The 15730-nt window shown below is 40.1% G+C and overlaps 1 protein-coding gene across 3 annotated transcripts in view; it reads right to left on the bottom strand.

Annotated features, from left to right (window-relative positions):
* The window catches only part of SPG11 (SPG11 vesicle trafficking associated, spatacsin), a 60338-nt gene that overhangs the window by 22314 nt on the left and 22294 nt on the right, over window positions 1-15730 (bottom strand). For all 3 annotated transcript variants that reach the window (XM_037910267.2, XM_037910268.2, XM_043524370.1), the window contains exons 15-24: window positions 15224-15434; window positions 14454-14657; window positions 11559-11665; window positions 10761-10906; window positions 8771-8932; window positions 6151-6217; window positions 4629-4794; window positions 2062-2267; window positions 1171-1279; window positions 434-593 (exon numbers count right to left, since the gene is read on the bottom strand). In XM_037910267.2, coding sequence (XP_037766195.1) covers window positions 434-593; window positions 1171-1279; window positions 2062-2267; window positions 4629-4794; window positions 6151-6217; window positions 8771-8932; window positions 10761-10906; window positions 11559-11665; window positions 14454-14657; window positions 15224-15434 — 1538 coding nt within the window. The remainder of the gene's footprint in view (window positions 1-433; window positions 594-1170; window positions 1280-2061; window positions 2268-4628; window positions 4795-6150; window positions 6218-8770; window positions 8933-10760; window positions 10907-11558; window positions 11666-14453; window positions 14658-15223; window positions 15435-15730) is intronic.

Here is a 15730-nt window from a genome sequence, read left to right as displayed (position 1 = left end):
GCTGTACCTACTACTGATAGAAATTAACTCCTCATCTTAATATAATTAAAAGACTAGAATAAAAACTTCTATTTTACCAATTTATTCATGTGCATTTGACAGCACTTTGTGTATAGTCCTTACTGATTCTGCTGGCGAGCCTGCTGCTCTTTTTGGTGTCAGCTTTTCACACAGCAACAGAGAAAAATATTATGCAAAAAAAACAAGAAAATGTGACTGTAAAAAAAAGAAATGATAGGGAGATTTATGGGCAATTTAAGAGCCTGAAACAATTTCTAACTTACCATTAAGCTGACTAGATTTAAATTTGATGTTGTTTCTTTAAAGAGAGACATCTGTTTTAAAAACATCTTAAAAACAAAGACTACACCATTAACAATGCTTGTTGTTTAAAATGTCTCTTGTAATTTTTAAATTAAACACAGTAGCTCACCTCATCTATTTGGTAGCTGTACATCTGGGTCTGGATGAGAAACTGCAGCCAGTCATTGGATCTAGCACATTCCTTTAGGTAAGATGTACTCAGTTTGATATCATGGAGCTTACAGAACTGCATCACCAAAGACCACTGTCTTCTAGAGTCACTGGATGTTCTGTATAGCAACGAAAGAATTTTAACTAAAAAAAACTCTGTCCACTTTTAATTATTTAAGTAGTAACTGTCCCTTCATCTTCCCGTATTTAATGGCTACAGATGCAGGCAGGTCTTCCAATTGTAAAGAATCAAGATTTCCTTCCTGAGGCTTCAGCAGGGACTGGGATCAGATTCGATCTTGGGGGCCTAACCCTACATTTTTTGCCCATCCAAATTCTCAATTTTCACAACAGTTTTGCCTTTGCGAGAAATTCCAGATCACTCTTTGCTCCTAATTCAGGAAGTCCCAGTAGTGCAGTAAAGGTAGCACAGTCAACATTATGCATTAGCTTCCCTTCCTTATTACAAGTGCTGAGGAGGCATATTGCCTATGGTATCTGATATACAAAGAGGACTCATTTCTTACCCCCCAACATGTGGAAACACTTGTTGCTCATAGGTTTTGTTTACTGCACTTGCCATGCAGAGTAGCTGTGTCTATGACACATGGTAATGCCTGACCACATAAAGGGTAAAATTCAGTGCTTTATATCAGTTGGCCAGTATAAAGAGCATTAAAAGTGTAGTTCGCTCACTTCTTTATTTCTTGATGTTCGATTTTATCCCAAAAAGCTTCTTCCAAGGACATAAGCACTTCTGCTGCTGCTGTTTTTTCACCATCCGCCAATTTTGTTAGATTTCCAACTATTTAAAAAAATTAAAATAATATTACTGGGGCTCTGTTTTCACATTATAGTAAGGACATTTTTCAAAAGTGCTTAGGTAAATTCTCTAAGTGCCTACATCACTTTTGAAAATGAGAGTTAGGCTCCTAATGTCAGGCACTTTTGAAAAATTTGTCCTATATTTAAATAAACATACTTTAAAGAGCTTTATCACATAAAAGCTAAACAAATGAGAAAACCCGTTAGGTTTCCTAACTGGAGAAAAAAGCTACATCACATGGAACCCTAGTTACAAATGTAATTTTCTTAATTTAAGTTCTTCCTAGAAAAATTCTCACGGTCAAATTCAAATATCTAATTTCTACATAGTTTACAGAATGAATGCAGCAAGGGAGGAGGAATTTGGCATTTTTCTTCTAATCATCTTATGTTACAATATTAAACAAAAACTGACTACCATTTTTGGAAGAGCGATTACTCTATGCCTATGGGTAGCAGACTGACACCAATGTGTTGCATATGAGACATGTATGATTATTCCAGTTCCAGCTGCCCCTTTGGCACACAGACCCTTTGCTATTTTATCAGTAGGCCGAGTCTGGATTAACCATGGGATTACCCCTTCACAGATTAGTGAAAAATGGGTATGTAAGAATGGCAAAGCTCTTAACTCCTTAAAGAAAGGGTGCTCCTCCTACATTCCCTGGACATTATTCGGGCTGGGCACCATAACCCCCTTCATCCTCTGATAGCTGTTTTATACTGCTCAATAATTATAAAATATGCAAAAGTGTACTCTACCCAAGGCTTCTCTTATTAAATTGTGTTGAGACTCTTCATTTCTAGACTTGAAGCTCCAAATTATATCTGCAACTTTAATATCAACCCGAAGTTTAAGGCTGTCAAGACCAAGTAACTCTAGAAAACAAATGCATGCTGCTCCTATTGAAGGTATATAAAAGAAAGAAAGAGCTAGAGCGTAGGCTTCATTCCCTGCTTGCTGAATCCTAAAACAAAGGAAATGTTAAAGTCAATTCAATAGAAATTATGACTGAAATCTCAAAACACAATAATTCACAACATAAGCTAATACCTACAATTGCTGAAAAATATAATCAAGTGAATTTGGAATAAGTTTAATTGTGCTGAAAATATGTTAACTGCCTAGGGCAAATGAGGACCTGAATACAGGAAAGAAATTAAACATCCCACATGAAAAACGTTAAAAGGACATACCTTAAAATTGCAATTTGTTTCAATAAGCTTTTATAAAACCTTGAAGCCAAAGAAAATGATTCCATAATTTAGAAAAATGATTCTGATATGCAGGCAATGTTATTAGTGACAATGCAACCAGGGCATGTTCAGAATTGCACCTAAATACTCCCACTGAATATTTGAACTGTACTTTATTTCAAATATTGAGCGATAAAAGTTTCATTTGTTACCTACAGAGTGTGGGTGGGTAGACAGATAGGGGGCGAGATTTTTCTTGTAGTCCTATAGCCTACAAGTATCGTATGTTCTTATGGTCATTACTATGGCAATATATATGCACATATCTACATACAGAAACTCACGTATGTATTTATGTGCATATACATTATATTACCATAGTAATTAGCACAATAACATAGGATACTTGAAGGCTATAGGACTATAAGAAATATCTCACCCTCTATTTAAAAACCCCCCAGTAATGCCTCTTTGGCCTTGCCCATGTGAAATGTAACAACATAATTACGCTGATGTTCTAATCTAGCAAATGGAGTGACTGCAATACTTTCCAGCAGTGAACAGGGAGTCATACGCTATAGTCCAGGGATCGGCAACCTTTGGCACGTGGGCTGTCAGGGAAATCCGCTGGCGGGCTGGGACGATTTGTTTACCTGCAGCATCCGCAGGTGCGGCTGATCACAGCTCCCACTGGCCGTGGTTCACCGTCCCTGGCCAATGGGGGCTGCGGGAAGCAGCGCAAGCCGAGGGATGTGCTGGCTGCCGCTTCTTTCAAGAAGAAGGGTTTTCTTCTTGAAAAATGACCTGAACTCCAGCATAAAAGTACAGTCTCTCTCTAGAGAAAAGATGCCGCTACTCTGAACAGTCTCCCAGTGATGTTGCTCTTTCAGTTCAGGCACTAGGAGAAAAAGGATCTAGCCCCTGCTACCATAAAAGGTGAGTGAACAAATGAATGTTTCTATAGTATCAAACCCCCACCCACACTAAAAGTGACAGTTAAATTAGACAGACTTCTGTCTGAAGATGTGTAATAACCTACTAATCTTAGAAACAACATCGAAAATTACTACACCAAAGAGATATATAGAGAAGAAATAATGATCTATTTCCCCAGTGTGTTTAGTTTGTACAGTTGGCAGCAATTCCCCTATAGACATTTTCACTGTTTCCCTCATATAGTCAGTGAAGTTACCTTTTTGCTTATGTTTCACACAGCAACAGAAGAGAGAAAACATTAAAAATAGGAAAAGATTATTTTAAGACAACACAATGTAGCACGGAGACACAAAGGCAGGTGTCCTAAGTGTAACTATTTTTAACTTTTTGAAGTTTATTAGATTTCAGATTGATGGTGTCATTTTCACACTAATTAATACAAATAAAATGCCACATATATACACTGAAGATGAAAAAAAGCAACCTGTCCTATTGTTTTGGTTAATGTACTTTAAGACTGATTTCTTATTTGTGTGTCAGATTCTGGGATTGCGTTTTAGGTTTTGCTAAATAACTTCTATAAATTAAAGGCAAGATTAAATGCACATTTGATTTATGTTTTCTTTAGTTTAAACAGGGAAATTAATACAGTTAGTGAAGGAACCGATAAGGAAAGAAAAAATAAACAGGCATTTTTCCTTTATCTAATGTTAGTTTTCAAGTCTAGGTCCAATCCTGAAATCATTATTAATGTGAATACTCCACTCAGGTAAAACAGATTTGGCATGGGTATGAAGAAACTGGATGCCCTTTGTTTCTAAGAGCAGACTGTATATATTAACCACACACCCAACAGCCTATTAACCAAATCTATATTCCTCCCCTCATATACTAACTCATATAAACACTCTGTATCCCATTTTACTTACATAAAGCTATTTTCAAAAATCAACTTCCTTGGGCCTAAAACTCCACCACAACCACTTAATCTATACTTTTCATTTTCACTGTTCTTCAGTTTTTTTGTTCTTAAAATGGTTTTTGTAGTGAACATCTATATGTGATGCACAATAAATGACATTTCAAAATAGAACGCTGGGGGTATTTCTAGCAGGACATTCCTGCTTCTCATTTTAATTTTTTCCTAGCATGCCTCTATACATTCACATGGCAACTATTATTTTTTAAATACTCACAGCTGCTTTGGGGATTTGCTCTTTACTAATTGCTGGACCAAAAAGGTACCAAAAGCAAATGATGGGCGTCCATGGTGCAAGTAGTAGGAAAAATCCAGTCGTTCCATTATGGCATATTTGTTTACCAAATCAGGGGACGAGAAATGAGGGAGGTCACTTGAGATGTCTGGAAAGAATGTCACAGTGTTTCTTAATTGCATAAATGTTTGATTTAAAAATTGGGAGATATCTTTCTGCTACTCAACAACTTCTATGGAAGAGGAAACCAAATACCACACTAGCTCTGCTTTAAATTATTAAACTTTCCAGTACCACTCAAATTCTAATTCTGGTTCCCGTACAACTGGAACTCTGGCACTGACTTTTGTTTAAATTGCCATGGGTAGATCACTTAAGTAAACTGAAGCAAGGATGCTCTCGCTGTCAGAGGGAACATATTACTTATCTAATTCACAGTAGGTTTGTAAAGATTATTGTTTTATACAACATTTCTTGTGGAAAAAGCTCCACTAACATTCAGATATTCCCCATTCTATCGTGCGGAAACTAAGTGCTGTAGCCAGACCCAATAACACCTTTGTAAACAACCATTTTAAAACAAAACCTTTAGAAAAATATAAGAAATATTTTTATACAGAGGAATACCTACTGAAAAGAGTAATTTACTGGGCAATTCTATTGTGGAGAAAGGAATATGTTAACTTGAAATGGTATCTGAGATGTTGTTGTAGGGTAAATGTTGTCAACCAAAATTGTTAAGTGTTTTTATAGGGGTATGTCATTGAAGACCAAAAGAGCACATGTCACTGGTGCACAGAGACACAAAGTCTCAAACTCCTGAATGGAAGCTTCACCCGAACTACATGTTCAGAACTTCAGGGTGTTTTGAATGTGAAGGGTCATCACTTGGCTCCTGAGTAGAGAGGGAGGGAGCAGGATCACACAGGGGGTTGAATAGCTAGACTATGTTTGGGGAGGGAAGCACTGCTGGGCTCTTATAAGTCTAGGCATTCCCTTTGGGAATAAGTAGAAGGTCATAGGTGCTGGAAGTAGGGGAACTGGGGATGTTGCAGCACCCCCAGGCTTGAAGTGGTTTCCATCACATCACAGGGTTTACAGTTTGGTTCAATGACTCTCAGCACCCCCACTATCCATATTATTCCAGCAGCCCTGTAGAAGGTTGCTGAAAGCTATTGTTATGATTATGTTATGTTTACTCTGGTCAAATAAAAGTTTAGTGGTTTTTCAAACCCAGGGTCAGAGGTGTAGTCAACTGGTGGGTTCTGAAGAGATCCGGAAGACTTTCAGAATAGAATTAGGGAAAGCAGCCAGGATATTCACAACCTGTCAAGTGTCCCGAGAGGAAAGTTAGAGGAGTAAAAGTCCTGTACCAGCACCTCAGAGAACCGGGGTTGAACAATGTGTGTGCCCAGCAAGGGGCAAATTGTGATATCCACTGAAAAGTACTTCATTCAAAGTTCGTAGCCTAAACACAAGTATTTTACATTTTAAAATTAATTACCTGCTATGGCAAGAGTATTTGACGACTGCCAGCCAAACAATTTAGTGGGATCAAAAGGCGCTAATGACTGAAAAATTAAAAACAAAATATATGCAGATAAACTGTTCAAAGCATCATGATTTTAAAGCCAATTAGAACAAAAAAAAATACTTCAGGCATCTCCAACAGTTGACAGTAAAGCTCTTGCTCCTGCTGCAGTAACAAATATCTCAGGCAGCTCTTTCTGGGAAGCATATATTTTCAACGCATACAAGACCCGATTGTGACTGCAACTTTAAGCACATACTTAAGTGGGACAGCATGTGCGTAAGTGCTTTGCTGAATGGTGGTGCGTAAGTGCGGCTAATGCTGTTCTAGAAGTTACTAGTCTAGTAGACTATTCGCAGCTATTAGGGGGTCATCTCATCACCCGCCTAACTTAAGCCAAGGAGATCTACCAACAAGGAGCTTTCATGTGACTGTCTGTATGGGGTCCCTCCATTTTCACCCATCCTTTCATTCTAGGTCTCACTCTCCTTCCTCCCCCACTTAATTAAAAAAATAACTCATTTTCAGTGACAGTTGATAACCTGCCTATTGAAAACACTAACAACATAATCTAGAGCTGCCAGCTCTCACTGGAGCCTGGGATTGCCGCATGTGAAAAATCAGGCCACTTCTTTAGGTGCCTAAATATGGATTTAGGAGCTTAACTTCAGCCACCCACTGTCTAAAATCTTGGCCTGAAGCCTTAGTGTCAGTCCCAAATCCCAGGATTTGCAGAGTAAAATATAACAGTATATTATTCTACGTTCAGTTGTGAAATCAAGTCAGCCTAGGAGAGCAGTCGAAACTTTTTCCATAAATGATCGGGTTTGAGCCTTTACAAACAACATTTAAAAATTATCTATCAAATTACAATATAGATGCTGTAGTGGGGAGGCTGCCCCACTCCCGCAGAACAGAGGTTAAAAGCAGCCCTGGAGAGGGCTGCGGCTGGGAAAAGGAGTGAGAGCAGCTGAGGGAGTAGCTGCCACAGGTGTAGCCAGCTCAATCAGGGCCCAACTGGCCCTGGTAAGAGAGCTGGGGGCCAGGAGCTGGAGGAGTCTCACTCTAGCCCTGGACTGGGAAGGGCCTGGCTGCCTGAGAGGAAGGCACCTGAAGCAGAGCCGTGTTGGGGAAGGGAAGAGGAGCTGGGGAGCTCCAACCTAGTAAACCCCCGGACTGCAGGCCTTGGTGAAGGCCTACAAAGGTACTGGGGCTACAGAGGTGCAGCCTGTGAATAGGCAGAGCAGCTGGTCTTACCCGCTTGCCAATGACGAGTGGTCATTACAGACTGCAGTCTGTCCCAGTGAGAGGGGGCTAGATGATGACTGGCTGTAGCCACTGCAGCAAGGTGGGTTTAGAGGACTGGGGTTCCCCTGGAAGGGGAAACCCAGAGTAAGAGGGTACTGCTGGGGGCAGAACCCCAGGGTCTGGGAGGGACATGGGGCCTGAGGCAGGCAAGACACCGGCCAGCAGAGGGTGCTCTGGAGCTGGAGTTGAGCTAATTCCCAAATCGACCAGCAGGAGGTGCTGCACTGGTGAGTCTCAACCTTGCTACAGTTGCTTTAATACAAGTTTCATAATTTTTGTTCTGATGAAGTGTATACTCCACGCTGGCAGCAAAAGGGATAACAGGAGCCTGGGGGTTTAATTAACCCACTTGGTGGCACAAGAACCAATTCATTATCAGATGCAGCTGAGGAGGAACTAGGTGTTGTTTACACAGGGAGCAGCCCAGAGCAGTGAGAGGGGGCTGGGGGACAGGAAGCTGGGGGAGAGTAGGCCTTGGGATCCTCTCCTAAGGAGGGAACACTGGCAAAGGGCTAGGAGAGGCGCTGGGAACCCACAGGGGTGGAGCAAAGTCCAGTAGTAAGCCTTGACAAAAGGGCAGATGCCAGGGAGAGGAAAAAGAGAGAGACACACACACACACAGCCTTGGGAGAGGCAGACAGGAGCTGGGCCTCCCGGGTGAAAGCCCTAGGAGGTATCACTCAGTACAAGAGCCAGAAAGGGCTCTGCAGAGTCTGGGAAGGGGCAAATAATCTGTGGAGGAGTGATCCCAGGAAGGGGCTGAGGAAAAGGACCTAGAGACAGGCTCAGTAGTTCAGGGAGTCGCCATGGAGTATGAGGAAGCAAATATTAGCTGAGCCTGGAACCTAAAGTAAAGGGAAGGCCTGGGTTACTTTACCGACCATTGAAAAAGGTGGTGAAAGCCCCTGGAGATAAAAAGTGTAAGGACCACTGAGCCCAGAGTTGGGCTGAAGACATGGTGTACAGTCACTGGACTACTGTTTTGTGGGAGGGACTCTGTTACCCAGATGGGATAGGACTGGACCCGTCTGGAGGGCTGAGTCACAAGAAGAAGCAGACCACTGCAGAAATGGAGCATCCATCAGCAGGGGGCCTGAGAGAAGCACCTGCTATGCCACACCTAGCCATGAAGGGGTGCACCAGCCAGCAAGTCACTCCTTCACACTTGTGCTAAATCGAGATGGGAACACATACTTTCAAAGTGTCTGTAGCTCAAAACGGAACTTCTCTGAAATTCTTGCATTCACTTTGATAAGCAGCTTCATTTACAATGCATTATATATACCTGCATAAGATGGTAGAGTGAGATATCAGGTGGCAAAATTCCATGAGAAGTGTTCTGCGGAAAGAGAGCAGCTTTGAGTTTGGGGTAAGGAGTCAATGCCATTTTTAACAGCTGTGGATCCACCTTCTTCAGGGGCTTTTCAGTATCTTCATTCTGAAGAACCTAGATTGAAAGGAAATAAGAACAGAACATTTCACTCATAAAAAAAAAAAGTAACTGTACATGGGCATGATCCCGCATTCCTTGTACACCCAAAACTGAAGATCCCAAACTACCTACCTACCTCAAACCAATAGAAATATATTGGGTGTTCAAGAAATGCAAGACAGAGCACTAGATGTTGAATTTGTTACAAAACTTTCATGATTTACAGTCCAGAAAATATACAAGGATATCCCTAAGAATTATTCTAAAAACACCTCTTTCAGCAGTCACTGCACTATTATACACAAGCAAACAACTAAACGGTTTGTGTTAAATGAAGTCACATCTGAAACATGAAGCAGTATATTTAATAAAAAGATATTAAACATGCTTATATTTTAAGTCTTTACAAAACAAACCAATAAGCACATTTTCTGTTACGTGCCATGATTCATAACTTAACAGTTGAAAAGTGGAAGCTGAATCCCACCTATTCAGAGCAAAACAGCACACCAGCTAAGTCACACATTCCCACTAACTTTAATCAGAGCACAGACTTTGTGGTTCAAAGTCAGAGGTTTTGACTAAGTGAAACAAAGGGCACATACTTTGACACTTACAACAAACTTTTCTATGATATAAAATATAAGTGTGGAAAATAACCCTGTTAATATCTATTAACTACAGCTACTTTTAAAAAAAAGTATAGGAAAAGTTTAGAAACACATTCTACCACCTTAACAGCCAATCCTAATGGCTTCTGTACTTCATTGTTATCTACACCTAAAACGTGACCACTTTAAGAAGGTATTGTACTCATCAGTAGCATTATTTTGAAACTAAAAGTAACCTTTAATCAATTTTTCATTATTTATTGAAACATACTACTCCAAAGGAACACTCCCATCTCTGTGAAAGGAAGTTATGTGGTTGCATTTGTGTATTTCTTTGTATTGAGTTGAGACAACATCTCATTTTGTTTTCATAATCTATGTAGAAAGAGACCAAGATTATCACTCCTGTGTCACTCTGAAGCCTAAATGTCTGAGTCAATGAGATAAAACAGAAGCAGTTACAAGCATGGTTGAAACCTCTCTGTTCAGAATATCACCGAGTTCAATCATCACTTGAATTTGTGTTCTGTTACTGTCCAAATGAAGTTCTCATTTTGACTTTACAAATTATACCCGCACGCTGTACAGCTACAGTAAGGCATGTATCTGTGCCATGTCAGGAGTCCTACACCATTGTGATATCAGAGATAATTCAACCAATTACCTTACTCTACATCTAATTTGCATGCAACAATTTCATTGGTTGTGAGGGAGACTGTACAGATAGTGGATTACTCAGCCCATCTATGTGCCCAACTGCCACCCACACAAATCAAGAGATCTAGCACAACCACCCACACAACATAGCAGCATGTGCAATAACCCCAGCACGGCCCCTTACCACAGCATACATCCCTGATTTGCCACCCACACAGCTGTCCCAGCACAACTCAACCCACACTCAAATCAACAACTACCCACACAACACAGCCAGCACACACAACAACCCCAATCATCACTCTGAAGCCTATGGAAATGAAGCATGGAGTGAAGCAATGGAAACAGCTACAAGCCTGGTTGAGAGCTCTATGTTTAGAACATTACCTGTTCAATCATCACTGGGATTTGCAGTCTGTTACCATCCAACCTTTAAGTTCTCAACCATTTTCAGCCCCCCCCCCCCTTTTTTTTTTAAAACACGTGACTTTACGAATTACACCCATGTGACAGCACGGGCTTTCAGCTCCTAGTGATAGGAGTAAGTTTCCAGAAATAGCTGACATATTAAGTACCTGATCTATACCGCCAGGTGCATACATTGTGGTTGCAAGTGCTAAAAGTGTATGTCCTTCCAACAGCATGCTGCTCACACTAGCTTGATTACTAGGAATCAAGATCTGAGCATTTGCAAGACTAGCCTGAAATATCATCTTTGGATCTGGAAAAAGAGAAAAAGTGGGATTTTTCTTCTCTGAAAAAACAATTATATTATTAAATTATTCATATTTTAAATTTTGATTCAGGATTAAGAAAAAATATTTATTAAACTCATGCAGATGGCACACTATATAGATGGGCAGACATGATCCTAAAACTCCTCCAATGTATTGACAATGTTCCTATTGAGCTTAAATAGGAATTCAGCCTATAGGAAGAGGATGAGAATCTGGTCCCATATTCTTACAGTGCATTACAGAGCAATTCTTTATCTTATGTACATATTTTCTGAAATAATAAATGCAAGCTTCATTCAAGAGTTATTTATTTGTTAAGCAATGATGAAATGGTTGGCCCCGTAAAAGATTAATGGGATTTCCAAAGTATCTAAATGAGTTAAGAGCACAAGTCCTTTTGACTTTCAGTGCCATTGATTAAAAACAATCCTGGCCAGGGGAACACATAATCTAAGACACTGATAAACCAGCACATGCCAGAAGACCCAGAGGAGGCGTTAGCTGTAAACGTATTGCTGTGTGCGCTGTTTCTGTTCAGATTTTTACTAACTAAGGCAATCATCACTGCCGCCAGTTTACGTTTCTTTGGATGAACTCATCGTGTGTATGTGAAATGAATGAAAGCTGGGATCCTACCTCTTGGGTTACTTGCAACCCCTCGACACTGTACTAGAAATTCAAACCAGGGGTGAGCCTCATGCAATTCCTTTTTATCCAAAACAGGACAATTCGAAGGAGTTAAACTGAAAACAAGGCAAGAACAGTAACATAATAAAAATATAAAATGCATTAATAAAAAGCAACAACGTACAATCACCATTCTCTTCTCTAAACAGTTACTATGTTGCACTCTTTGGGTCAGGCATTTCTAAAAACAATCTACGGACTCTCTCACTTGTTTAACAACCATTCCCTCTATGGGTACGTCTAGATTCCGAGCAGAGGAGACATAGCTGCTGAGCTCTCTTTGAGCTGGCACACTGAAAAAAAGACTGTAGCCACCGTGGCATGAGCAGCAGAAAGGGCTCGCTGCCCCAAGACATGCCCGTCCGAGGCACTTGGTGCTTATCTGGAGCAGCTCTCGCTGCTCGTGTCACCACGACTACACTATTTTTAGCGCACTAGGTAGAAGAGAGTTACACCTCCCAGCTCAAAGAGTCGACGTATCCTAACAATGACAGCTGGGGAATTTTCATTCTGCTAGAACAGGACAGAACAGTAATCTCGATGACTATGATCTACTTCAAACTACTATTTACTCCTTAGCCAGAAGGGCTGGGAGGAGAGGGGGGAATTGTTCTTAAAGCAAATACATTTTCTCTTCTCCCAGAGTCTTAACTAGTTCTGATTTAGATGTAATCTTGCAATGAATTTAGCAGCCAACGTGTGTCAAGAGTTTGGCCATACCTGAGCCTGATTCAGACAGGTTGTTTATAATATAATTTAATTAATTAATTAACTCACTATTAAGATCAAATTATTTAAATCAGTGCTCTGTTTCAAATGGTCACAATTATAATGCTTTCCTTAAATCCGAAATGGTATGAAAACAGTTGCCATCAAGGATGACACAAAGGAAACTAACATCAGATGGCAAGGGGAAGTCAAGAAGTGATGGTCTGAGCTCAGTGTTAAACTCTGGATTACATTTGAGAGCCAAAACTGCAACTACAACGTCAAGCCATTACAGCGCTAGTTATGGGAAAAAGCTACACCTGAAAGCTCAGTATCTCTCTCTCCCCAATCTTTTCATGGAGTCAGTACTGTACTGACTCTAACCACCTTTAAATAGTCCTTCTTCCCAAACAGTGATCCAGGTAACTACAGGCCCGTTAGTTTGACATCTGTAGTATGCAAGGTCTTGGAAAAATTTATGAAGGAGAAAGTAGTTAAGGACATTGAGGTCAGTGGTAATATGGGACAAAATACATGGCTCACAAAAGGTAGATCGTGTCAAACCAACCTGATCTCCTTCTTTGAGAAGGTAACTGATATTTTAGACAAAGGAAACGCAGTGGATCTAATTTACCTCGATTTCAGTAAGGCGTTTGATACAGTTCCACATGAAGAATTATTAGCTAAATTGGAAAAAATGGGGATCAATATGAAAACTGAAAGGTGGATAAGAAACTGGTTAAAGGGGAGACTACTGCGGGTCACACTGAAAGGTGAACTATCAGGCTGGAAGGAGGTTACTAGTGGAGTTCCTCAGGGATTAGTTTTGGGACCAATCTTATTTATTCTTTTTATTACTGACCTTGGCACAAAAAGCGGGAATGTGCTAATAAAGTTTGCGGATGACACAAAGCTGGGAGGTATTGCTAATACAGAGAAGGACCGGGATATCAGACAGGAAGATCTGGATGACCTTGTAAACTGGAGTAATAGTAATAGGATGAAATTTAATAGCAAAAAGTGGAAGGTCATGCATTTAGGGATTAATAACAAGAATTTCTGTTATAAGCTAGGGACGCATCAATTAGAAGTAACGGAGGAGGAGAAGGACCTTGGAGTATTGGTTGATCACAGAATGACTATGAGCCGCCAATGTGATATGGCCATGAAAAAAGCTAATGCTGGAACAGGTACAGAGAAGGGCTACTAGGATGATCCAAGGAATGGAAAACCTGTCTTATGAAAGGAGACTCAAAGAGCTTGGTTTGTTTAGCCTAACCAAAGGAAGGCTGAGAGGAGATATGATAGCTATCTATAAATATATGAGAGGGATAAATACCAAGGAGGGGGAAGAATTATTTAAGCTCCGTACCAATGTGGACACAAGAACAAATGGATATAAACTGGACATCAGGAAGTTTAGACTTGAAATTAGATGAAGGTTTCTAACTATCAAAGGAGTGAAGTTCTGGAACAGCCTTCCATGGGAAGCAGTGAGTGCAAAAGACACATCTGGCTTCAAGACTAAGCTTGATAAATTTATGGAGGGGATGATATGATGGGATAGCCTAATTTTGGCAATTAATTGATCTTTGACTATTAGCAGTAGATATGACCAATAACCTGTGATGGGATGGGATCCGAGTTACTACAGAGAATTCTTTCCTGTGTGGCTGGCTGGTAAGTCTTGCCCACATGCTCAGGGTTTAACCAATCACCATATTTGGGGTCAGGAAGGAATTTTCCTCCAGGGCAGATTGGCAGAGGCCATGTGGTTTTTTTGCCTTCCTCTGCAGCATGGGGCACGGGTCACTTGCTGGAGGATTCTCTGCACCTTGAAGTCTTTAAACCACGATTTGAGGACTTCAATAGCTCAGACATAAGTTAGGGGTTTGTTACAGGAGTGGGTGGGTGAGATTCTGTGGCCTCTGTTGTGCAGGAGGTCAGACTAGACTATCATAATGGTCCCTTCTGACCTTAAAGTCTATGATTCTGTGATTGATTCTGTGACCTAAGTTGCACTGGAAAATTCTCATCACCGACTATTTAAGGTGTATTTTACCAGCTTCCAGTTTTATAAAGATCTGCATATAAAACACGTTTTTTATACTGATGAATAAATCCAAGTAGTTGTACCTGTAATAGTCTAAATATGTGTATAGCAGATGCTGCAGACTACGTTCTAAACAATAGAGGATGAAATGGGTGTGGAAATCCAAACCACTCGCAGAATTGTATTTTGGAACAGGATGTGGATTTTGCATCACTCCTCCAATATGGCTCAATCTTAGGAGGAGGAGTTCAAAGTCGTCTTGTTCAGATGGGACAAAAATTCCATTTCTAGCAAGAAAAAGATAAACCACACGCTTTTAAATTGAGCAGTTGTCTCAGCTGAAGATATCTTCACTGAATGGCTAAATAAGAGATCTTCTGCTGACACTGAATTGTTTTACTGCATAACATGCACCAGTACATTTCCTTATGATGATCTCACAGCACTATATATTAGTTTTAACTGACGGAGTTCACTGTGAAAAAGTGGGAGAGAAAGAAACATTACATTTATGGCAACTAACATAGGTAATAAAATAAATATGGCATAAAATAGAATAGAATAAAATACGGCAGCTAAAATAGGTAGCAGAAACTGTTGTGCATGAGAACTAAGGGCTGATCGTGCATTTTCTTATGCCTCTAAGACTCTCATTACATTTAATGGGAGTTTTGGGCATGCAAAGAATCCTGGACTGAGCCCACACTTTGTAAATGGTTAAATCTATTTAAATCAAAATACCACATCATTACAATTAAATGTATATCCTAGATTTTACATGCATACACTTCTACATCAGATTCTGGTTCTCCTGAAAAGGTAAACTTAGTATTAACACAGTGAGGACACTTACCTAGCCAGCTTGTCTAATATTTCATTTCTCATATAGCTGCTGCAGAATGTATTTTGGTCAATAATATCTGGTGTCAGAGAAGGCCAGTTAGCTTGTTGAAATAAGGTATGACTATGTGGCTGGGATTCTTCAATCCATGAGCAAATGTTAAGCCAGTCATGCTGGGATGTCAGATACATCCAAAGAACTGCAGGATTACAGGACTTGAATTCTGTGTTTAAAATAAAACACACACAAATAACTTTAGGGTAACAGTGAGACCCTTTATAGTCACATATGTACACCTGGTGAACGGATCCAAGGTTCCTTCTTTTGCTAATACAATGCTAAATTAAATACACTGTCATAACTAGTTAGAACTTTATGGTGGAAAAACAAAATGCTACAATATAAGCAGCTTTCTGGAACAACCATCATCATGCAAGTCATTCACAATATAAAAAACTATTTTGAGAAGTCCTTTTTAGCTAGCCTCTTTCCTCTCTTCCCCAAAGCATCAAAGGGTAG

The sequence above is a fragment of the Chelonia mydas genome, chromosome 10 (assembly GCF_015237465.2).
Source record: "Chelonia mydas isolate rCheMyd1 chromosome 10, rCheMyd1.pri.v2, whole genome shotgun sequence".
Lineage (NCBI taxonomy): Eukaryota > Metazoa > Chordata > Testudines > Cheloniidae > Chelonia > Chelonia mydas.
Note: the sequence above shows the minus strand (reverse complement) of the source record. Positions and strands in the feature narration are given on the sequence as shown.